Source organism: Botrytis sinoallii (genome assembly GCF_014898435.1).
Source record: "Botrytis sinoallii strain Bc 23 chromosome Unknown BSIN_028, whole genome shotgun sequence".
Taxonomy (NCBI): Eukaryota; Fungi; Ascomycota; class Leotiomycetes; order Helotiales; family Sclerotiniaceae; genus Botrytis; species Botrytis sinoallii.
Genome location: NW_024066055.1, coordinates 131,657 through 154,940, shown reverse-complemented (window position 1 = coordinate 154,940; position 23,284 = coordinate 131,657). Strand labels below are relative to the sequence as shown.

The following is a 23,284-nucleotide window of genomic DNA, read 5'->3' as shown; positions in this document are numbered from 1 at the left end:
TTATGATTTTATAGATAATAATTAATATATAAATAAAAAAGATAGAAAGAACTTTTTTAATTTATTATTATAACAAAAAAAATCCTAATTGTATAAGAGGCTAAAAGCGATTGAATAAAGATAAAATATCAATAAAGAAAATCTTTTCCTTTATTTAATAGATTTAAATCAAGTTAGAAAGAAAGCCTCTATGAATATTAATAATTATGATTAGGCGAGGTATAATAGTAAAGATTAAATAATTTAAATCAAAATATTAGTCGAGTTCTTAGTCAATAGCAATAATAAATATATACAGAACAATTATAAGCCAAAAGATAAGACAACTCTTAGTCGTAATATATGCGATAACAAGACCGAGCTGATATTTAATTATATTTAACCATTTGCGAGCTATCAAAAGCTTTACTTCTATTTGAATTATAACAAACTAATACTATTACTCCAATTTATCTTCCTATATTATAATCTTTACTATACAATATTTTGTGGCTTTTTGAGTAAGGATAAAAGGAAGCATTTCTTTCGAAATACAATTCTTTAGCTTCTCCTATATATCAAGCTATCTTAAAAATTAATTTTGCTAAAAGCTAGCAAAATTGTAATTTATTTTTATTATATTACTATATTCAGCAATAGCCAATTGATATTAAAGAAATATTTTATACATATCCCTATCAGACAAATACTTATACTTATACTTGCTAGCTAGATAAAGTAGATAGCGAGATTGACCAAACAATTGTTCAGAAAGTCAATAGCAAATACTATCTCTTTTACTAGAAACACAATTATATATATAGTCAGCACAAATCCAATTATCCTTCTGAATATATTATTTCTATTATAATACTATCTTTTTTGATAATCTCTTACTTAGAGATCCTTATTTATCGATATCAATAAAGCCAACGCTTTTATAACAAGGTATATTGAATTTGCGATTAGATTGATTTTAATATAAAGCCTTTAGAATATCTTCTTTAACTATTTCACTATTATTTTTGAGATTACAAAAATGATATATCACTATAATCAATTTGTTAGCGAACTTCTTTTTATAATTATTAATATAATCAATTAAGGGATTATATTTTTCCTTTAAATTCTATTTCGGAAAATAATAAAACAAATATATCCAATAAGCATATTGAAGATCGACCCTACCCTTAGGTATATTGTTTTTAATATCTGTAATCATACTTGTTAAATAAGTCGACTATAAGCTGGAAATATCAAAAAAAAGTTTTACTTATATATATCTTTATTATTTAATTTATCTTTTTCATTATTCTTTTTCTTGCTGATAGGATTATTACTATTTCTATTATAACTCAACTCCTCCTTTTTCTCAATAAAATACTTACTTTGTATAACAGAAAAGACAGATGCTCTCTTTACTATAAACTATAAAGAAATATATCAATAAAGCAAATACAAAAGAAAAATAAATAACTTATTACCATACACATATCCTTTTACTACTTTAGCTATACTAATAATAACTTACTCTTACTATTATATTTTCTTAATAATATAAAAGATATATTAATTATTAATTAAGAAATATAAAGAAAATAAATAATCAAAAAAGATTTGAAAAAAAAAGGAAAATTCAGACGATCTATATATTTCAAAGGCTTTGCACTATTACTAGACTATAAAACAGTTTTCTCCATTTCCCATATATCTTCTTATTACAAAAAAAGCAAAATTTGTATATATACTTATTTATTATATTATATTATAATGTAAATAATAATATTTTATTAGGATTGCCAATGTATTTACAGATTAAATAATTGTGAAGCTTGAAGATAAGCTTTTTCAAAAGGAAAGATAATATTATAGATCGCATTCAATTACAGTTGCGATTACTTACATGCACACTTGCGCACATATACAATTATATGTATATAGCTAGTATATAGAAGCGCTCTACAAGCGCTTTGCTCCCAATTCTATAGTTATAGATTCTAAGGATAAATTGTACCCTGCTCTCGCAGTTCTTCTAAGGCAAAGTGTCATAATAAACAAGTAAATACAAAACAATACAATAAATATACTAACCATCCTAAATAAACCTCTATCCACCTACCTCCCTTTCTACATATTCAATTTCTCCCCTCCCCTCCCCCCCTTTTCCCCAACTATACTATCTATTTATCTATTCATTCATCATTCAATCCAATCCCAAAACTACAAGTAAACCCAATTTTACAGTTATAATATATAATATAGTCAATAGATACATATATAGAAGGTATAAATGCATACTTACATACATACATACCATACCTATCCTCTCTCAAAGTCCGAATTCGAATCATCCAGCTATCATTTATTTACATAGCTAGCTAGCTAACTAGTAAGTAAATAAGTAAGTACTCAGTAAGATGGAATGAGAAACTTATATATATATACACTCACACTCACTCACTCACTCACTCACTCACCCACTCAATCTCCATTTGACATTTTCAAAAGAAAGAAAGAAAACATTTAATTTCCACAAACAAATTCTCATCTCACCCAAATGAAATTGATTCCTTGCGCATACATGTTACACACATTGTAAGATTTAATATTTCTCGACGAAGAGTCTTCTTTTTTATTTCACTTCACTTCACTTCACTGGATTCTCAATATACCCACTTACCTTTCTTTACATATACAATTCATTCCTCAGAACTCACATGCACATTCAAATTCCACACATTCGAAGTAAATAGTTTCAGCTTCTTCCCGTAATTAATATAATACACTTTCCATACCTCATGCCTCCAAGCAACATCACCACCACCAGTCAAAGTACTAAGATCCCCCATAATCCCAAACATAAAGCAAACACCGACATACACCTCATCCCATTCATAGTTGTGTACTTTCGTCAAGTGCTCAACCATTTTGAACGCCGTAGCGAACTGCGGCGGTTCAGTTTCTTCCTCGTCGCCTTCGTTCGTCATTTCACAAATTGGACGACTCAACTTCACACTCCCGCTGTAGCCTCAATTCATTGGCAACAGTTCTTTTCAAGATACTCAGTCGACTATGATAATCTGTGCTCAAGTGGATATCAAGCTCACGGAGACGCCAGGATTTCTCCTTCTTCTCCACAGGAGCTGTGTCGTCTAACAGACATAGGTGGCACCGGTGGCTCGATCCAGAATTGTTCGTGACAGTTTTAACTACTGTGGCTTCGGTCTCGGTCTGACTCGTCGGTAGTTTCTTCCCTGGTAAGTATATGGTGCCTTCTCCAGCCTTGATGAAAGGAGAGAACTGGGAGATCCGATCCTTGAGTTGGAATCTCTCCACTTCGTTTTCCGGCTCCTCAGGCTGAATGATTATATTATCGGGCAGACCTTTCTAGGCTTCGGGCATCTCTCTTGGATCACTTTCAATCTCTTTTTCCGCATCATCTATTTCTTGGGTTGGATCTTCATCCACTTCGAGATATCTCACCATATCGATCAACCGTTCTCCCGATGGTGTCAGGTTCATTGCATCGTCGGCCTGGTCGATAATTTTCTGGATATGCTGAGCTCTCTTGCCATGACTATCCTGGGTGGCCAATTCCTGTGCTTCTCTAGTCTCCTCGAGCTGTCTCGTTTCAACGATGGCCGTCTTCGGGAAAAAGTAAATAGTTGAAGCATTGGAAAAAGCCCAGTGTCGACAGCATGGCTTTTTTTGATTGTCGATCGAAGATAGAGCCTGGTAGCTATTTTCTTGAAGATATGGTCGGTTAATTCACTCTTTCTTGATTGGTTGTAAAAAGATCGGAGTTGTTTGAATCCAGAAGATTAATAATTAATTCATTCACCTCTGGTAAAATAAAAAGTCTTGTTTGTGTGTAAAGGTTGAAGAAACAAATGAGGAAGGGGGGGCGGAAGAGGGGCAATCTCGACCCCACCACATATACTAGCCGGAGCTCGGACCCAAAACGATAAGCGCACAGGCGCACCGCATACTTTTTTATACACGGGCAAAATGTAAACCTCCAAAACTGTCTTGTCTGAGGTCTACCTGAACGTCAAAAATGAAAACTGCAAAACGAATGCGCAAATGTGATAACTGAGGGATTCGAACCCTCGCTCTTTCGAACCAGTAAGATAGATGAATCAGGTCAGCCTGAAACTGGCGCCATAACCACTCGGCCAAGTTACCGCTTTCGTCGATGTAGTTTCGCGCTGATTTGGTGTATATATTGCCATGTTTTGATGGTTGAAATCGTTAATACAACTTTTAACCTCCCGACGACTTTTCGGGTCTAAAATTTTGGGACTCATTTCTTCTCGGAAAACATTATGGTATCCATCTCCAGCTGGCATTCCATTCTCCATATAAGAATCTGTTTTCCATAATCCGAAGAAGAATACTGATTGTAAATCTATATCTGAAGGCTAGAAAAGACATTTTCCCCTAGTTTGGAAAACACAATACCCTCTCTAGGTTTGCTCACTACAGCCACATCACATCTAAACCACTATAATATCACCGCATACCTATACATAAATTCACCCAAATTCCAATAAAGCATACAAATTCAAGTGAATTCACACATACGACAAAAACAACAACAATCCCAAAAATCAATAGACCCAATAATTGCTGACTGTATTTCCAAAACAACAACTTGGAAAGACATGTTACCAACCAAGCGTCAGCCAACACCCCCAATTCCAATCCCCCATGTTCTTATAAACTGCCATTCCATCTCGAAATTCAAACCCTCACACACACCATCTAATCTAAACAATCCCATCATAACCATCTAAAATAACCCTCCCTCAGAGTCAAAATGCCCTGACCATTCTCTCCCAACTATCCCGAAAAAGCCCCCGAATATGCAAATGAGAAAGAATACGACTACATAATAATCGGAGGTATGTTTTCCTCTCCTCTCCCCCTTAACTCCACTCCCCACAGGCGGAACCTCCGGGTGCGTTCTCGCTTCCCATCTCAGCAGCTCCACCACCCATAAGATTCTCCTCCTCAAACATGGCCCTGCAAATGATACCTATCTCTCGTATCCCACTTCTTTCATCTAATATATATGACCCCTCTTCAGACGCTAAATCCCGGTTTTGTTCTCCGATGAAATACTGTAATGATCGGGAATCTTTAGTCTTCCGAGCCGAAGTACTAGGTGGGTAGTAGAGTTAACAATAAAGTATATACTCGTGGAACAAAAGGAGATTATGAGGGATGGAAGGAGATGGGATGTGAAGGATGGGGATGAAAAGAAGTAGAGCCTTATTTTCAGAGAGTGGAGAAAGTTGTAGGAGAAGATATTAAGGAGACGAAAGAGCGCGGGAGGGGAACGCAGGGACAGTGGGTTATGAAATCTTTTGGGTATGAGGAGTGGGGATGGAGATGTTTGAGAGTGTGAGAAATGTATTCTTGTTTCGCCTGGGAGAGTAACTTGCTAATTGTATCTATCATGATAGGTTTACTGATGCAGCTGATAAAATGGGATTCTCTCGAATTCCAGATACTACTGTGGAAGATGCATCGGTCGATGGATTAGCTATGATATACAGTACAGTTACCGAAGATAGAAAACGAAATTCCACTTTCCATTCTTCTCTTCCGAGAGAAATTGCTCTTGAGCGAGAAAAGCATTTGACCATGTATACTGACACTACTGTACATCGAATTGAATTTTCAAACGGCAATGGAATTCCTCGTGCGAATAAGGTTATCTTTGGAAGCACTGATCCAACATCTACGAAGAATTTCGAGGCCAAAGTAAAGAAAGAAGTAATTATTTGCTCTGGTGCGCTGGGTTCGCCGCAAGTGTTGATGTTGAGGTAAGCTAGGATTTCGTCTCAAAGCTTAAGTAATGGATTCTGATCTAACAATAATATCTTCAGCGGCATTGGTCCTCGTCAACATCTCGAAGAACACAATATCAAAGTCATCCACGACCTACCGGGAGTGGGTTCCAATTTCGTATGTACTCTCAACATACCCAGGACAAAAGACTCACCATTATTAACCATAACCCTCAGACCGATCATCCAAGTATTCCAAATCCCAATTTCAGAATGCATTATTCAAGTCGCTGTATCCCCCTTAAAAGCCATTCTCGAATTCGTCCAATATCTTCTCTTTGGAACCGATATCATGAGTTTACCATCTCAAACACTCAGTTTGTTCATCCGATCTCAATCTCTCAATAAAGATGCCAGCGGACCACACATCAAAGATTCCTTACCCCAGAATATCGAACCTATTCCCACAGAAACATCTCCTCTTCATCCCTCAAAATCCCAAAATCTAGTCCCGGATACCGAATTAGTACCACTCGCCGTAAGCGCCATGGACGATATGTAAGAACACCAATCGACAATTTCCAAAATGGGAATCTTTTGCATCCTCGCTGTAATCTGCAATCCCCTATCTCGCGGCAGCGTACGACTTAGATCCTCACCCGCGCATGCCTTTCCCGCCGTCGATTTCGGCATCTTTTCCAATCCAAGCGATATGATCCTCGCCCGACGCGCCGTCCATCTCGCCCTTGCCTTCGGCAAAACCATGCGCTCTGCCGGATTTCCTCTCCTCCGTCCCGTCACCTTCTCATCCGAGTCCCAAGATCTCGATGTCGAGAATGGAAATCACGAAGAAATGGATAAGTTCTTACGTCACAGAGTACGAAATACGTTCCACTATTCATCGACATGTCGCATGGGTTCTGAAAGCCGATGAAAATGCTCCTGGGGTGGTAGATAACGGATTGCGTGTCCATGGGGTGAAAGGTGTGAGAATTGCAGATGCGAGTGTTTTCCCTAAGATTGTGAGTCATCATACTATGGCTCCTGCGGCAATGGTTGCGACAAGATGTGCCGGTTTCGTGGTGGATGCGCAGAAGTATAGTTAAGATCGAGTGGGGAGGTTTTATTCATGCAAAGGATCAGCGATCTGGTCTTGAGAATAGAGTGTATCGCGATCTAGATGTGTTTCAAGAGGATTTGTAGAAGTAACATGAGGTCATTTTTAAGATATCAGATCGCGATTATGCATCTGCGACAAGCGCATTCCTGACAAAGTTCGATCGTGGCTGTAAGGTTCGATGGTGGTGGTAGCTCGATGTCATCTTGCGTCTTGGATCTTTTATCTCTGAGTCATCATCATCGTTGAATCATCGATGATCGTTCAAAAGAATCTTCCCACTCAGTATGCACAGTTGTATCCACATTGCAAGTACACATATCCACTCTCTCTGCAGTGTTTGAGAAAGAAGCTCCACACAACCATCTCGGCGCATAGACTCGAAGAGGTGATGAACTACGCTGACGTAAGAACAACTGATTTCGGGAAGCAACCGTAGACATTGTTCCGTGAGGCTCAATCAGAATCTAGATAGCTGATGTTCTCCATCAAAGCCCTGCAGCCATGGCACTCAACAAGATCAACGCCGCGCCCCGAGCTTCGGATAGTTCCGATTTCTATCAATGTCGTCAATCTCAACAGGTCAGCCAAAAGAAAGCAACGGTGAGACCGCGACACCCAGTCTAGTCCATCCATCTTCAATACCCTATCCCGCCGTCTTCAAAATCATGACCCCCGTGTTCCAGAACCATTACCATCAAATGTAGTACAACCATAGGCTATTGCTGACAGCATTTCATCCTCCCTTACCAGCTTCTGCCTATAACACACAGCCTATCTTTTCGGTGAACCGGTACACAGCAAGACCCTTCAACCTAGTTACACCGAGTTCACGCTACTCCGCTTCCCAATGCCCACATCATAAGGCGAGATAGATAGGCGTTGGAAATACTAGGATGAAGGGTGAAGCGGAGACGCAAATATACTCTCCGTATGCATGGAGGGTACGATACTAAGAGTGCTGGACGAACTGGTGTGGGTGGAGAGACTGCTCTTCCATTTCCATCTTCCAATGAACTTCTTCCACCTCAGAATTCCAAGGGGTAGGTATCCAGAGTATACTGTGCACATCCAAATCCATCCTACCAAGCCTTTCCATCCAACCCAGCTGAAGATCCCACACTCGTAGCACCACCCGCCGAACCCGCAACTCGGGTCCGATAAGCCCCTTTGAAAAACGATTTTCCGGGCCGATGATCAAATCACAAATTCACAATTCGTACGATCGGTACGATTCTCAAAAAACTCAATTCGGATCGAAAAAGTATTATGGGGGCAGAGTATAAATGTTCCGTTAAAGAATTTTGCGCGCGGGATGTTGGGGGTGTTCGCCGGGGAAGTTTTGTTGGGGGTGCCGAGTGATGGATGAAATAAAGCACGGATTTCCAAGCGAGGACTGAGGTGCACGTGAATGGTTGCGCTCCCCCCGAGTGTTTGATCGTGGCAGGTGATTCAGCTCAATTTCTTAAAACGCCTTCAGAATTTAAATTACCAATCCAATTTGAGATATTGCTGTCAAGTAACAATAAAAACACATGCACTGCATAACAGGTGACACCAATTCCCAATAATAATATTTCGCCACCCCCAGATCCGCATTCGAAAGAGAGGACATGTGAAAATACTACTCGACAAGCGAATTAAATCCCAACTCATCTTCTGGCCGACGCCTCTACCCTGTCTAGATCTCATCTCATAATATCCCACGCTTTTGCTCTCGGGATCCCTCGCTTTCGTTTTAGCCTTATCATCAGATACCTAGTCCGCATCCGCATATGCAACTGCAAAAATGCCTCCCTCTATCCTTTCCCATAAGTTATAACACATCCCCAACCTATCACTCATCCCCTATCAAAAAACATATCAAAAACACTCAACCCATACTCAAGACAAGCATCCGATAGACTATCCTCCTATCATCTCAGTACCCACGCCCCGCAATCTCTCACGAGGTTGACTCGGGTCCAGCATGCTGCAGCTTTGTTTCCACCACCACCGAATCTCTTCTTGGCTCTCCTCACTCATTGGTCTTTGACTTCAAAGTGGCAAGTAAGCCCAGTCTTTCCGACAGGCACCATTGTATCACTTGTCCCAATTCCCTTACCCCGCATTCAATAGCGCTGACTGCAGCTGCTATGTATGTACGTGGATTGTCTGTTTGGGTGTTTGTGCTGGTGGATGGGGGTCGCCAGTCGTAATAGTACCCGGCAACGACACCGTGGCTAAGCTTTAAACAAAGAAAAAAATTGGAGAGATAAAAAAGATAATATTCGAAGTCGACAGCACATGAATACATTGCATTGAAGAGGTAGATATATGTGTAAATTATGTATTTGTAAAGATTTCAAAGGCAAAATTCCACAACGCCTAGCTGAGGATATACTTCATAATAAGTGATACAGAGATAGGAAAACTCGTAATACATGTAACAATTGAGAAAGAGACTCAAACCCAAAGTTTACGGAATAAAGTCAGGCGGTGACATTTGTTTCCATGGCCAGTGAATCTCGCGCATAACATCAAAAGAACAACCCATTCTCCCTGAATCCTCCCAAGCTCCTCTTCTTGCCTGTTTACCCTCATCTCCTGCTGGCCAAATTTGCTTTGCTTTGCCCCATAACCTTACACCTGATTGTCCGTCCACCCAACGATCAATGTCGTATTTGAAGAAGAAGAAATGATCGAGCATAGGTAGACGTGGTGCTGGCTGTTGAACAAACATATCTTCTTTCTCTTCACCCTCCAGATAAGATAGTCTACCATCAACTGATAGAGTACCAAACCATGCCTCACTTAATTCTTGTAGAACTTCTCCAGGAGATCCAGTAGACACCTTTAGCATTCTTTGAGGGAAGCCATTACCGTTAGGAAGTGCGCAGCCTGTGTTGATATCCAATTCCTTCTTGACGTGAGACAGGTAACCATCCTTTCCGCCCGCTTCTTCCAACGCTTTGATGTTTGATCGGACCAAGTTATGCCAATGGTCATTTGATCCGCCTCTAAGTCTCCAGTAGAGTAGTCTTGCGAAACCACTGTGCCCATACCCGTCGTAATTACCCCATGGGTCTTCCCCGAGACTCATATGTAGTTTTATTCTCTTTAGGTTTGGCCATCGTGCTAGATCCTTCAATTGGTATTCGAATGGAACAAGCGAAGGACTGTCTTCGGATAATTCAGACTTCCTGCGGAAAGCTGAACGACCTAATATATCTATCTTGAGTTCGACCGAGGTAGCCATCGAGGCTATCGAACCTGGCAGTCTGCCGAGTATAGGGTGATCGATATATGTTCGAGGAAGAATGCCATCGAGAATGAGTGAGTTCTGCTCCCAGAAGACAACTTTAGCTTCATGGTAAATTTGACGACAGGTTCGTAAAAAGGAAAGGCGTATGGTTTCGCCGTGAGATTTGGAGCGGATGGTATATGGGGGCTTTCCAGCTGCTGAATATTCTTCTTGAGGGTAATCGGGGTCATTGACCACGCTTTCGGATAGATACACACTTCTGGAGTGGGATGATAGAACATATCCGTATATTTGATCGCGAATCTCTCTTGGGAGAGTATCTAAAAATGTACGAGCCATTGTGACGTTGATTCACCAAGGTGAGGGAGAGATAAAGAGTTGTTTGGATTAAAAGACAATAAAGACAATATATAATGGTGCAACCGAAAGTAGTAGATATATCAATGTGAAGATATTTTCAATGGTCTTCTTTGCGTGTAGCGGTGTGAATATGTAAACTGTACAAGATGAAGTGGTATGAGGATTCAAAGGTCTGGTGATACAGGATACTTATATAGTAGTGGTCCAAGTGTTGTTAGATGCTGTCGGAGAGTGTTGTTAGATCGACAGATATGCTTGCATGACCCTCTGGGATTCCAGGATCTCTAGAAGGAAAGGTTGTCAAGGGTATGGTGGGATTCCCGGATAAAGCCTTGTCTGTGGAAGAAGCAAAATCGTCGGTAAATGTCAAAATAATGTGGTGCCAGGGGGAAAGCTCGCTCACATCATTCTATGTCAGCCCACCGTACAAGGTTCTTCAAATCGGAATAGAGTCTTTTTTCTTTCTGAATGTAGGGTCCACTAGGTTCTTGGAGAAATGTGAGTAGGGTCCTCTAACTTTCTGCAAAGACAACTCTTTTTATACAAGAACGCGTTGGTGTAGACAAGTGTTACGTCTCGGCGATGTCCAACAGTTGGATGAAAACTTCGGAGATGTAACGATCAAATTCTCGTGGGGCTCAGACTCGTTAGAATGAAATAGATTACAGAGGAAATTCAATGGTAATTCATCTTGGTATCTCATTGGTATCTCCATACTAAATATAGATTAGTGACATGTTCTGCCCCGAATTCCAAGGCGATTAGATGCACTTACAACCGTAATGATTTGAATATACGCCGACATGTCTTTCCCATGAAAACACATCGGCTTTTAAAGGAGGTGTACATAGTACCTAGGGAGCTTTTCTAATTTTCCTCCATATTCCTTGTAATTTTCCCCAGATTTCTTCCACCGCTCCTCAAGAATGTAATTTGATGATTAGAAATCATTCATGTATCTACCATTCATGTGGCACAATATCGTCACCTGCACTCGTTCAATCGCCCCCTTCTCTACCACTGGGACTACGTGATCGGCTCCTGGCTCTACCTTTGGCAGGTGCCCGACCTCCTCTACCCTTTCCTCCTGGTGGCGGTCTAACAAATGCAAAGTCCACCTCAACAGTCTGTTCCAGCAACTTGGTGTTATGCGCACCGTCAATAGCGGCCCTTGCCTCGTCCAATGTTGGGTATTCGATCAATGCGTAGCCCTACTTGCAGACATTTTGTGTTAGCTGTCCGAAATTGTCTTACAAATCCCCAAGGCGAGAATGCTAAATTGATCCGAGAGCTTCCATGCAAAAGACGTAATCGTATGAGCTCACCTTGACGTATCCAGTTCTTCTGTCGAGGTTCAAATGAAGATTCTTGATCTCTCCAAAGTCTGCGAATTTGTCATTCAAGTCCTCCTCACTAGCTTCTTCATGTACATTGGTGACGATGATGATCCAGCCTTCGATAGATCGTACCGCTGTCGCATTTGAATGAGTTGTCATCGAGGCATTCTTGGTGTCATTTCGTTGCTCTTGTGGTGATGAAGGCGCATCGACATCCATTTCGGTATCGGCCATGATGATGGTGTTTTGAGAAGGGATACGGGTTATCGTCGAGGAAGAGTGCGACGTTGAGGGATCGTGGTAAGGTTGACGGGTTGAGGGTTGACGGGTGGTGGGATGATTTGTAGGTTGAGGTTGTTTTGTTTGGAATGTTTGGAAATTAAAGTTCGCGAGATTCGATTTCCTCTACGCTATCAGGAATGCCTATCATGTTTGATAATTCATCACCTCACCACCCATTGCAAATATTGAATAATTGAATACACAACGACGACAACTTAATTAAATTAACTAAAAATTTATATTATATTTACTCGATTAAAAGTTACCTACACACATAAGAAAACAATGTCTATTGCTATACATGATTATATATTTCTCCTCTTTCTTTCCTTCCTCTAATCTTGTTGTCGTTTCCGGTCAAGACGTAAGGTAAGATCTTGCATCTCAACCAAAGTCTACTCGACATTGAACGAAGGCATGAATTTACCTCATTGTCCTGTACATGTTCGTCATAGCTAGTGTGCTTGCTGTCGCCTCAATAGGTCGACTTCCACCGAACCATGGAACATCACGATAAAGACATGGATTCGACAGCAATGCCAGGCATTATGTTTAAGTGGCTCGTCGCATTGCTATACATCAATGTAACCTTCGCTGAGCTCAAAGGTTTGGGCATTTTTTGGGACAACGAATAATTTCCCCGGTTGATTATCCTTATTCCACATGCGGTCGCTCAACAAAACCCACAAGACGATGAACGTGTGATGCATCACTCCGGACTTCCTGCAGCCATTAACTTACCCACGACACCAGCCGACAGAATCCTGACGTGAACCGACACTTCTGCTCTAAGGGAAAAAGAGAAAAGACATAAACACTCAGTGCCCAATACCTCCTGCGTGCTGATCCAAATCCAGTTCTATCCACCTTCATCGAAAGCATGAAACGCAACGATCTGAGCCATCTGAAGAGATTCGATCAGTGAAAAACGTGCGTCAAAACAAGACACCAGCCAGCCATGACGTGGAAATGGGACAACATCTCGAATGCTTTAACGCCCGCATCAAAATGAATGTGGTGCCAACACTCAGTACCTATTTCGGCGTTAAAATGTGAATATCACGGCGTTAAGAGTTCCACCAGTCCGCTATTTTCTGCGGGGCTGCGCACAACGTACTATCCACTCAGAATCACTGCCCAGCTACCAGCCACAAACTTATTAATGAAAGCACTTCCAAGGTTCTTTCAAATCATCCAAAGTCGTGGAACCAAAAGAAATGGCAAAATGTTTCTCACGACATGTGCAGGATTTGAACCTACGAGGCCGAAACCATAAGATAACCGAATTATTCATTCAAGTCTTACCCATTAACCACTCTGGCAACATGCCCAGTCAAAGATTGTGTACGATGTATGAAGATACTTTCCCAGCAACCAATATATATCACACTGCGCCATGGGTGGAATGTTGCGGCCTGGAAAGAACAATCAAGTAAGCCGGCATTGTTGCCGCGAGCTTCTACTCGATGCCTTAATCAAAATAGCGCGTTCTGGGCTAAGTTCATGAGACGAGCACAACACCATGACATGAGAATTGACAAGATTTTTGTGAAGGGACGGACACCAGGCATTGTGAGAAGCAAAAGTAGGCTGTCATTCATGGTAACACGCGCCAACATATCTCCTTCACCAGATACGTGTCACAAAGGATGGTGAATAGATAATATATGGTGACCCATTGCGCGGAAGAGAACCTCTGAATTTACGAAGTGGTCCTTGAGCTCGATGACCTTGATAGGTGAGCGGTCTGTACCGCCCGATGTTAAATGCAACGCCTATCCTTTTCAATGCGCCTACCACCCTCGCCAACCATTGTTTCTGACCAGGAAAATTTAAGGCCAGGTCAGCAGACCCCAAATCTCAGAAAAGAATTCATTCACTCTCGCCTGGATGAGCATATGTCACTACCCATGGCTTCAATAAGACTACCTTTGTCTCCGGCTCCTCGGCTGAGTATCTGACTAATGCACCCGAAAGAGCGTACGCAATAGTCCAGCCATTTGGTACAGCATACTTCTTGCAATCCTCCCTACGAACTTCAGATTGTATGTCTATCTCGTCATCGTTAAGCACGTCTCCTGGTAGAGGAACCTCGCAGCGGTACACATCTTTGTAATTCCTCAGCTTGATGGTAAACTTGAGGGCGTTCATGCAAAGTGTCTGCCAGCGACCCATGAGCTGATCTGTCTCATTCTGGGAGTGTTTTAGTAAGGGGTCTAAAAGCCACATCAATTCTTTAGCGACGTGGATGCAAGGGCCTGGTAGACGACTTGGGTTGACGGGTTGCAATAGTTTCGCACATTTCATTGTTGCGGTTCTCCATTCGGCGATTTCGTCGTGTTTGTCTAGAGGTGTCAGTACTCAAAATATATCTATTCAGAATGAAGGTAGATGGTGAGCGCAACATACCTGGGTGATTCTGATTGAGCACTGACTCGAAATTTCTCAGCCCAAGCTGCATATCCAAGCTCTCATCCATATCTTCAAGTCCAAAGAAAGGTTTGAGCAGCAGAGATTGATCCAAGCGGCCGAACACGAAAGCTCTCACTGCATTTTCTAATTCAAATCGTTCAAGACCAAGACTGAAAAGATTGGAAAGATAATTTTCGGCAATCTGTAAGGTCGGATTTCGACGTACTGGATGGACTCGCCTCATTGTATAGGAACTGTGAATGATGCGATGGATTTCTTCTCGTAGCCATTTAAATTCTTCGCAAACAACTATTTCGTTGATCTCCATTGGTGCATTTGATTTTTGAATGATTTCTCGAAATCTCATGGCTTTTTGTTTATGATATTCAATTTCTTCCTCGAGCGCTTCAAGCTTCTGTGGCAAGTCTACACAATTGGATGTCAAACGGTTCTGATTATTGGATGTTGTGAGCTCGTTACTCAGGGTGAGATTCTGTCTCTTTTGTATTTCGAAGTTTTCCAACAGATTTTGATGTTTTTGAGCTTGAGATTTCTGATCCATGACCACTGTGTTGTATTTATGCTCAAGTTTGTGAAGCTCGTCCTTTTTTGCTTGAAGTAAGCTTTTCGTACTGTCTAGATCTTCGAGAGTCTTCTCAGCAGCTGCTTCGCAAGATTTTCTCTGGTTGAAGCAGACGCTGATATCGTGCTGTAGCTTCTCGCACCTGGTGTTGAGTCCATTGTTTTCGCGAGTGAAATTTTCAAGCTGCTGCGAGAAAGCCTGGTTCTGAATTCTAGCCTGGTCTCTTTCTGGAAATAGACTATCCATTTTCTGTTTCAAGAGATTGATCTCAGCAGCAAGCTGTGTAAGGTCGTTGGTGTTGTGAAAGGTGACAGTCTTCCCTGCTATTTTCCTCGGCTATGACAATTAATCTTGGTCTGGGACAGTGGCTAGATTTTTTACTTACAAAAAGTCCATCATACAATCGACGAAAATAACAAGGCCGCCCCCTGATCCCATTATAATCTGTGGGTTCTTCTGTTTCTCGTCTGACGTGCAAATATGGATCGTCAAAAGGAAGTTGAGATTCCATGTTCTCCATCATCGAGTTGGTATTTAGCTCCTTGTATTAACTTGCGTAGTTCCGTGACTGCGGTTTGTAGTTCGTACCAAAGATATGCTCCTGCGAACGCGATATGAATCCGAGTTGTGTAAAACTACTTGTAAGCTAAGAACACGGCGCAGAAGGCCGACAGAGTGCATTGTCTCACATTTCTATTCTTCCATATCATTCTCAGAGCACGAAGAAGGTGAGTCCCATCTTCTAGATGTGCCATCGAATTTTTTAACAATTGTAGACTTGGCTGGAAGCTGCACCAGTTCAGCCAGCACACGTTGACGGAGTGAGTTATGGAGCAGAAATTTCATGATCAAAAAATCTGTGAGATTTGGAAGTTTGGAAGATTCTATTACGTTCGTCGCTGAATCTACTTTAGTAAGTTGCAGAATGTACCAACACACTAACAAAGAATTTATCTTAGACATGATATCCATAAATAGAGGTTTCGTCACAGTATGAAATCTTTTCTGTTTCTAATAGCAGTACACTGTGTATCTTCATATCAACAGCTTAGTACTGTAGTCCTTCTTGCGACACTTGTCACCATGGTCAACCAAATAGAGCAAGATAAGCCAACCAGTGGAATTTTGACACCCCCTAGAGATCAAAACACTTACAAATCTGACGAGCAAATCATTATCGCAATGGACTTTGGAACGACGTATAGCGGCGTTGCATTTGCATTTCTTCCAGGTGAGAACCCTAGGGTTCATGGTGTGGAAATGTGGCCAGGTAGGGCTTCTGATGTACTGCTCTCTTTGAAATTTCTAACCCAACGCAAAGGGCTTCTCTGCAAACAACCGAAAACCCCTACGATCATAAGCTATAAGAGAAATGCCGGAGGCTTTGCCTGGGGAGCTCAGAAACATAACGAACACCCGATACACGGAATCAAACTACTACTTGATCCTACACAGGAAATGCCATCCTATGCTTCCGCGTCGACTTTCAGACGCGACCTCGAGCGCTCGGGCAAGCCAGCCGTTGAAGTGGCAGCTGATTTTATGCGAGCCATTTACAAACACGCTATGGAAAGAATCGTGGCTGGTTGGCCTGAGGATTACATTCAAGATTGTGAAAAGAAATTTGTCCTTTCCGTGCCCGCTGTCTGGTCAGACAGGGCGAAAGACTTAACTTTGCAGGTTGGTATCTTCCGTGTACATGCGTTGGGAGGCTGACTGGTATTCTTCATACAGGCAGCTAGGAATGCGGGGTTTTATCCAGTGACTCTCGTCAAAGAACCGGAAGCAGCAGCATTATATGCGCTAACCGAATTCAAAGACAAGGCGCTATCGGTATGACTACACTCTTCCTTATAGGTCCCCGACTAACATCTCCTCTAGATCGGTGATGCAATCGTGATTTGCGATGCTGGTGGTGGTACAGTGGATCTCATATCATATGAGATCGTTAAATTGGATCCCAGGTTAGAGTTGAAAGAGCTCGTACCTGGTACCGGTAAGTCTTATTCTCGGCTGGTATGAACATTGGGCTGAACCGCACTGAGGCTGCATGGCAGGCTCATTGAATCTCAACAAAAGGTTTGAGGAAGTCCTGAGAGAACTGGTGGGGGAAGCTCAATTTCACGATCCCAAGAATGCTAAGGTTTTCGCGGATGCCTTTATGCAATTCGAGTCTACTGTCAAGCGAGTCTTCAATGGTAACCTTGCCGGTGACCAGCATATATTCAATTTTTTCATGGGAAATCTCCTCAACGGCGAAAAGATAGGCCTTGAGAACGATCATTGGACTTTGAAATGGTGAGGCTGTCTTCAGTCAGTAAATATCAACAGAGCTAATACGTTAACAGTTATGACTTAAAACTCATATTTGACCCTGTAATTGCAGATATCATAGTCAAGGTCAACAAGCAGGTGCAGGATGTTATAGCCAAGAGACTCGTGGAGAACCATCCAAAGGCGAAAACAATCAAGGTTATAAAGATAACCTACCTCGAAGTTTCTTGAAATTTTCAATAACCCTTTCTAGGCAATCATACTTGTAGGCGGTTTTGGTTGTTCGGGGTACCTCAAATCTCGACTTGATCAAGAGCACCCAACTATCCAAGTTATCCAGCCGCATGATGCTTGGTCCGCAATCGTCAAGTAAGTTCTCTAAGTGCAAGGAAGAAAGTTGCTGATACGCTGTAAGGGGTGCTGTCCTGACTCAGCTTCCGCAAAAAGTCATGGTAGTTTCAACACAGGCGACACGACACTATGGTATCACAGCTAGTAATATCTATCATGACATAGAAGATAAAGGCTATCCCAAGTTCATGGATGTATACGGAAAGTGGAGAACACGACGTGTAAGACAGAACAACTTCTCGCTCTGATTGTCTACTCACAAAACTAGATGACTTGGTACATACAGCGCGGAGACAATCTCCAACGACCACAGAAGATCCGCTTCTCGTTTTATCGAACTATTCACAGCATTTCGGATGAGAATCTTATATTCAGGGAACATCTTGAACACTGTGAAGTTGACAGTGCGCCTATCCGCCCCGATCCGACGGTCGCAGTAAATTGTAGCCTGCAAGTTGATCTGAGAAGCGTGGATCCAAAGACGTTCAGGGAGAAAACTGACAGGCTTGGAAACCCGTGCTGGGATGTTCATTACAAGTTGGTAGTGACAATCAACTCCGCTATCATGATGTTTTCACTTGAGTACAAGGGCAAAAACATGGGTAGTGTCAAGGCGAGGTATTCCTGAATTCCAAGTCAGAGGCTACTCAAACCCAAAGAGGTTTTGATTACAGATATTCGCACTGTAGTGGTATTTTTTTCAAGGGAATAAATTGTTGATACAAGGAACTTTGCGTGTTGTTTTGTCATTTGGTTGGAGGTTTCAACAGTGGGCCGATGAACTCATAAAACGCCTCTCAACTTTACAAGAAGCATAATTAATTCAAATCTCTTCTGAAGTTTCTGAGAATTTATTTGCAGATTGTTTGATTTATGATGAATCATTGCACGAATATTCAAGATGCTTGAAGTGACACTCAAAGCGTGAGATTGAACTGATATTTTCATTGTTCTCCAAATCCATGCCCCCACTATTGTTTGATGCATCTGGCCTTGATGTACGGCTCGAAATATCAAAGTGAAGACCGAGCCATCAATTGGCGACTGATTTCTTCGTACAGTGTGTGGTGCACCATCTTATACCAAGACTTTTAGCTTGTCATATTATACCTCTATTCACTATCATGACAGTCAAGGACAACCTCACACATACTAAATAATACTTTTCTTCCTTAAAACTTCATCTATTATCTCTCAAAACATAACCCTGATAATTCAAAGCAATAATTAAATTTTAATGAAGAGAAAGAGCATTTAGGTATGTGAGAGGTTGCCTTCGGTTAGGCACATAACAACATTGGATAATTGATGTAATGGATATCGATCGAACAAACATCGTATGTACAAAGATTTTTGAAAGACTTGATACTTACAAGATCCGACACTGAAAACGGAAAACGGAAAAGAGTAAGCACTGTGATAAGGGAATGGTTGGCATGATATCGAGACTGACAAAGAAATAGTCTCTAGTTCTTTGACAATGAACGATATGGTGGTCTCTTTCATGACAAAATTAGTGAAAGTAGTCAGATCACAACACTCGAGTCCTCAAAATCTGCTCCATGAGCTCAACGAAGACATAATTCAACCAATCTCCAGAAGGTGCAATTACAGTATTCAAAATGAATCCCGAGATTCCCGCGCCCAAAGACAGCCAAGATGTTCAAGATGGAGGAGCTGTTCAACAAGCTGTAGAGCTGGTGGGTAAGATGCTCGAGCAGATTCAAATTGAGCTTGAGAAAATGCTATCTCAACGTGGTGAAGTCCCAGTAAGTTTGACCCCAGTCATGTATGACTTGTTTTGTAATTTCTGAATTATGGCTTCAATATTGCATTTTATTTTCCATTACTAATGAACATCATTCGGCAGTCCGAAGCAGATGCTCCCGAAAATGAAAAGGATGAGTCCCAGAAACGATACAAAATCCTTGAAAGCAATTATCAGAAGATATCAGAAGAGCTTAAAGTCTTCGGCCGCCAAATAGCTAGTGCACCCGACAAAAGCGGCCAAGTTCAAGCAGAATTGAAATTTGCTCAGGTTCAAAATGTTGTCGAAAAATTGAAAGCCGAGGTTCAGAACCTTCAAGCTCAGTGTAACGACTATCAAGCACAAGCACAAGCTCATCAGAATCCTCAAAATGTGCAAGAATTAGAGACTCAACTTGAGGAACTCAAGAATGAAAATAAAGAACTGCAAAGAAAAAGAGTCGAACGGCTGGACAAGGATCCTGATGCGTGGCGTCGGTGGGTCAACAGATACAACAGTGTGGAGAAGGCTGGGCCAATGTCGCTGTATGGAGAAAGATATAAACAAATGTTACATAAGCTGGATACCTTCGTCTTCTTATACCTAGATTGGAAACAAGAGCCGAAGATGGAGCTTATCGGTCAACATAAATGGAGAGACAGAACTTTGAGATGGGCTTTCGAAAAGAAACCAGACTTTGAACGATATTGTCGCCTCAAAAGGGCTGTCTTTCAATTTTTGAGCGATGAGATATTGCTTCAGCCAGCATTCGGCCTTGATGATGAAGACGAGGGTGTAAAGATGGAAGCTGGACTTACAGCTTTTGAAAGGAAGCTCCGGGAATCTTCTAAAGGTGATGACCAGATAGTGTCAAATGTAAAGCTGGTCCTTGCTAATGACTTTGCAGGTCAACTTTTCGAGAGTCTTGACTGCCATAATTGGAGAAAATTTACCTACAGGTGTGCAAAGGTGATTCGAGAGAGAGATTCAGAGAGGAAGATAGTTGCTTTGGTATCAGCTTGGGAAGACTTCTTAAGACCTGTGCCAAAAAAAGAAGATGTAAAGACCACCCGGGAAGTAATGTTAAGAATTTGCAGAGAGGCCTTCATGTTGAGTCAGATTCTGAGAGCAGAGCCAGTTGATTATTATAAGATATATTATCCACAACCCGGAGATTCAATAACACCCGAGGGGGAGGATAAATATAATCCTGATACAATGCAGGTTCGGGGCGAGGAAGCAGGATTTCCCGCAAATGAGGTTGGAACTGTTGCGTATACTTATTACGGCGGATTGTTTTTCCGGGATATTCACCAACAGGAGGTGTGGAATTCGCTTGTACCAGCGCAGGTAGTTGCGAAAGTGACAGTGCCAAGAAAGTGACTTCTCATTACTCTCATGTGTATTCGGACTGTTCAAAACGGAATAATAGCACAAGATGGAATTGGCACGTTCTCTTTGCATTGATTTTAGGAGGTGGCTTACGTCTAGCAATCGAATCAAGATCATTTGAAGTAGTCTCGTACGCATAGAAATCTTTTCCTGGCAGAGAGCTGAGAGCGGAGCGGATGGCCCAAAGAACATTTGGAGACATCGCGTGGAAATACCTACACACTGTTGAGCACAAGATAGGGAGATTTTTCTCTTTAATCGGAATTCGTCTTATTGTTTCATTACATATGCTAATCATTGACATCCACCTGGTGATCTCACATGTATGATCCAGGACCCCACACGGCCCACGTGACTTTAACCTTACATCAACTTTTTTGTTTACAATTCTTGGTGAATAGTTGTAGCAATCTTCTCGTCGTTGTTCAACTTGATATCTTCGGGTCGCTCTGCATTAGCAAGACCAAGTCTCTCGTTGATACTTTGCATTCTTGCTTTATCTGCAGCCGCAATACTGTCAATGCTACCGCCGAAGTACAGATCGAGTTCCTCCAATGTCTTGTCCTTTGTTTCAGGGAAGAATTTCCAGATGAAGAAGCCACCTCCGGCACTGAATACAGCAAAGAAGATGTATGTACCATATTTCATGGAGCCAAGCATGTCTTTGGTGGTCAAGCCGATGATAAAGTTGAACATCCAGTTGGTAGATGCGACAAGGGAGACACCACGGGATCTGACACTGGCTGGGAAGATTTCTTGAGCAAGAACCCAAGTGACAGGTCCCCAAGAATAGGCGAAGTTGACCGCAAATAACCAAATGAACACAATGGCGACCCATCCTTGTGTAACAGCAAGGCCTTCATTGAGGTTCCATTGGTCTTCGTAAACACCTTCGACGGCAGCGACAACGATGTGGCAGATGCACATACCAATGGCACCAACAATGAGGAAAGTCTTGCGACCGAATTTATCAAGGTACAAAACAGCTGGTAAAGTGAAGAGAACTTGCAAGATACCAGTGACCCCAGTAGCGAGAAGAGTAGTGGTAGTGCTAGAGAAACCAAAACTGGCGAAAATTTGAGGGGCATAGTACAAGACAGCGTTGATACCAGTAAACTGTTGGAACACCATCACAGCACATCCTAAAAAGATTCTTTTGAATACATGTGGAACGAATAATGCTTTCCATGGGGCCATCATTCCACCAGCGCCAATTTGCTCCGCTTGGGTTTCCTCGTCGAACATGACAGCGGCCTTAATTTCGAGGAATTCGGCTCGCAATAATGGATCATTGGCGTCAAGACGTCTGAGTTTGCAGAGAGATGCAATAGCCTCTTCTTCGCGATGCTTCAACATCAACCATCTAGGAGAGAATGGGAAGAAGAACATTCCAATGAAAAGGGTCCATGCCGGAATCAATTGCAATGCCAATGGGACTCTCCAGGAAATTTGGTTTTGACCGGTACAAGGGTGTCCATGGTTTGCAGCAGCATTATAGGTGCCATCAGCGAGATATGGGTCTGCAATACCCTCTGGCTTACACTTGTTTCCACCAGAGAAGGAGAACCCAAAGTCGAGCCAGAAAGCAATGGTAGTTCCGATGGTAATGGAAAGTTGTTGAAGTGACACCAAAGATCCTCTAAGTTCTGGAGGGGCAATTTCTGCTTGATATAATGGAATGACCATGGAGAACATACCAATACCCACACCGCCGATGATACGACCTGCGAAGAAGTATGATGGATTCTGAGCACCAGTTTGGAGACCAGTACCGAGTGTGAAAATGAGAACGGCAACCATCATACTGTATTTTCTTGAGATTTTATCTGCGAGGTATCCGTTGAAAAGAGCCCCGAACCAGGCACCAAGCTCAAGGGAAGCAACGAGCCATCCTTGAAGTGTCGACGAAGTGAGAGTTGGGAATTCGTTCTCGAAGTTTTCCATAACCAGGATTGGGGACATGACTCCTTGGTCGTAACCTGTTATTCCAATGTTAGCCAGTGCTCGCTAGTCATAAGGAATTGAAATGCTTGTACTAACCATACATCATACAACCCAATGATGCGAATAAACATGTCAAGAACACATAAGGATTCTTGAGCATGCCCATGAGACCATGAGCTTTGGCTGCATTCTGTCGAGCAACGAGCGACTGGCTCGGAGCCCCCTTTTCTGCCATGATGGCCATTGTCGTCGGCGTGAAAATGAAACGAGAGCGCAATTGGAGGAGTGAGATGAGGGGAGGCGGAGCCCGATGAAGATGAAATGAAGACAGTCTGTGAAAAGAAGACAAAGAAGAAGAGAACTTCATATATATACTCCGTATCTCCCACTTTCTACGGATATTCAAGGATAAAGCCTTTCCCGCGGGGATTCCCGATCAAGCTTAGGCTCGAGAACACTAAATAACA

General features: G+C 42.0%; 11 protein-coding genes across 11 annotated transcripts; 5 read left to right on the top strand and 6 right to left on the bottom strand.

Annotated features, from left to right (window-relative positions):
* Positions 1-2,353: 2,353 nt before the first annotated feature.
* Positions 2,354-2,966, bottom strand: EAF02_010901 (uncharacterized protein; the record flags this gene model as incomplete). The annotated part of the gene is made up of 2 exons (XM_038906949.1): positions 2,354-2,365; positions 2,697-2,966. The coding sequence occupies 2 exons, from the start codon at positions 2,964-2,966 to the stop codon at positions 2,354-2,356; spliced, it is 282 nt and encodes a 93-aa protein (XP_038753239.1).
* Positions 2,967-3,366: 400 nt separating this feature from the next.
* EAF02_010900 (uncharacterized protein) lies at positions 3,367-4,211 on the bottom strand (the record flags this gene model as incomplete). Its single annotated transcript, XM_038906948.1, has 2 exons — positions 3,367-3,624; positions 4,164-4,211. 2 exons carry the CDS (start codon positions 4,209-4,211, stop codon positions 3,367-3,369), a joined length of 306 nt encoding a protein of 101 aa, XP_038753238.1.
* A 1,258-nt stretch (positions 4,212-5,469) lies between these two features.
* EAF02_010899 (uncharacterized protein) lies at positions 5,470-6,880 on the top strand (the record flags this gene model as incomplete). Its single annotated transcript, XM_038906947.1, has 4 exons — positions 5,470-5,810; positions 5,874-6,332; positions 6,426-6,603; positions 6,653-6,880. 4 exons carry the CDS (start codon positions 5,470-5,472, stop codon positions 6,878-6,880), a joined length of 1,206 nt encoding a protein of 401 aa, XP_038753237.1.
* Positions 6,881-7,824: 944 nt separating this feature from the next.
* Positions 7,825-8,055, top strand: EAF02_010898 (uncharacterized protein; the record flags this gene model as incomplete). Its single annotated transcript, XM_038906946.1, is given in 2 exon segments — positions 7,825-7,934; positions 7,947-8,055. 2 exon segments carry the CDS (start codon positions 7,825-7,827, stop codon positions 8,053-8,055), a joined length of 219 nt encoding a protein of 72 aa, XP_038753236.1.
* A 1,294-nt stretch (positions 8,056-9,349) lies between these two features.
* EAF02_010897 (uncharacterized protein) lies at positions 9,350-10,474 on the bottom strand (the record flags this gene model as incomplete). The annotated part of the gene is made up of 1 exon (XM_038906945.1): positions 9,350-10,474. The coding sequence occupies one exon, from the start codon at positions 10,472-10,474 to the stop codon at positions 9,350-9,352; it is 1,125 nt and encodes a 374-aa protein (XP_038753235.1).
* A 1,019-nt stretch (positions 10,475-11,493) lies between these two features.
* On the bottom strand, positions 11,494-12,066 carry EAF02_010896 (uncharacterized protein; the record flags this gene model as incomplete). The annotated part of the gene is made up of 2 exons (XM_038906944.1): positions 11,494-11,706; positions 11,821-12,066. The coding sequence occupies 2 exons, from the start codon at positions 12,064-12,066 to the stop codon at positions 11,494-11,496; spliced, it is 459 nt and encodes a 152-aa protein (XP_038753234.1).
* Positions 12,067-12,818: 752 nt separating this feature from the next.
* EAF02_010895 (uncharacterized protein) lies at positions 12,819-13,390 on the top strand (the record flags this gene model as incomplete). Its single annotated transcript, XM_038906943.1, has 3 exons — positions 12,819-12,883; positions 13,037-13,044; positions 13,146-13,390. 3 exons carry the CDS (start codon positions 12,819-12,821, stop codon positions 13,388-13,390), a joined length of 318 nt encoding a protein of 105 aa, XP_038753233.1.
* Positions 13,391-13,986: 596 nt separating this feature from the next.
* EAF02_010894 (uncharacterized protein) lies at positions 13,987-15,620 on the bottom strand (the record flags this gene model as incomplete). The annotated part of the gene is made up of 3 exons (XM_038906942.1): positions 13,987-14,459; positions 14,524-15,445; positions 15,495-15,620. The coding sequence occupies 3 exons, from the start codon at positions 15,618-15,620 to the stop codon at positions 13,987-13,989; spliced, it is 1,521 nt and encodes a 506-aa protein (XP_038753232.1).
* A 572-nt stretch (positions 15,621-16,192) lies between these two features.
* EAF02_010893 (uncharacterized protein) lies at positions 16,193-18,362 on the top strand (the record flags this gene model as incomplete). The annotated part of the gene is made up of 9 exons (XM_038906941.1): positions 16,193-16,379; positions 16,431-16,789; positions 16,844-16,942; positions 16,991-17,105; positions 17,155-17,407; positions 17,458-17,581; positions 17,637-17,752; positions 17,799-17,955; positions 18,003-18,362. The coding sequence occupies 9 exons, from the start codon at positions 16,193-16,195 to the stop codon at positions 18,360-18,362; spliced, it is 1,770 nt and encodes a 589-aa protein (XP_038753231.1).
* A 994-nt stretch (positions 18,363-19,356) lies between these two features.
* EAF02_010892 (uncharacterized protein) lies at positions 19,357-20,864 on the top strand (the record flags this gene model as incomplete). The annotated part of the gene is made up of 3 exons (XM_038906940.1): positions 19,357-19,503; positions 19,605-20,334; positions 20,389-20,864. 3 exons carry the CDS (start codon positions 19,357-19,359, stop codon positions 20,862-20,864), a joined length of 1,353 nt encoding a protein of 450 aa, XP_038753230.1.
* A 390-nt stretch (positions 20,865-21,254) lies between these two features.
* Positions 21,255-23,061, bottom strand: EAF02_010891 (uncharacterized protein; the record flags this gene model as incomplete). Its single annotated transcript, XM_038906939.1, has 2 exons — positions 21,255-22,852; positions 22,914-23,061. The coding sequence occupies 2 exons, from the start codon at positions 23,059-23,061 to the stop codon at positions 21,255-21,257; spliced, it is 1,746 nt and encodes a 581-aa protein (XP_038753229.1).
* Positions 23,062-23,284: the final 223 nt, after the last annotated feature.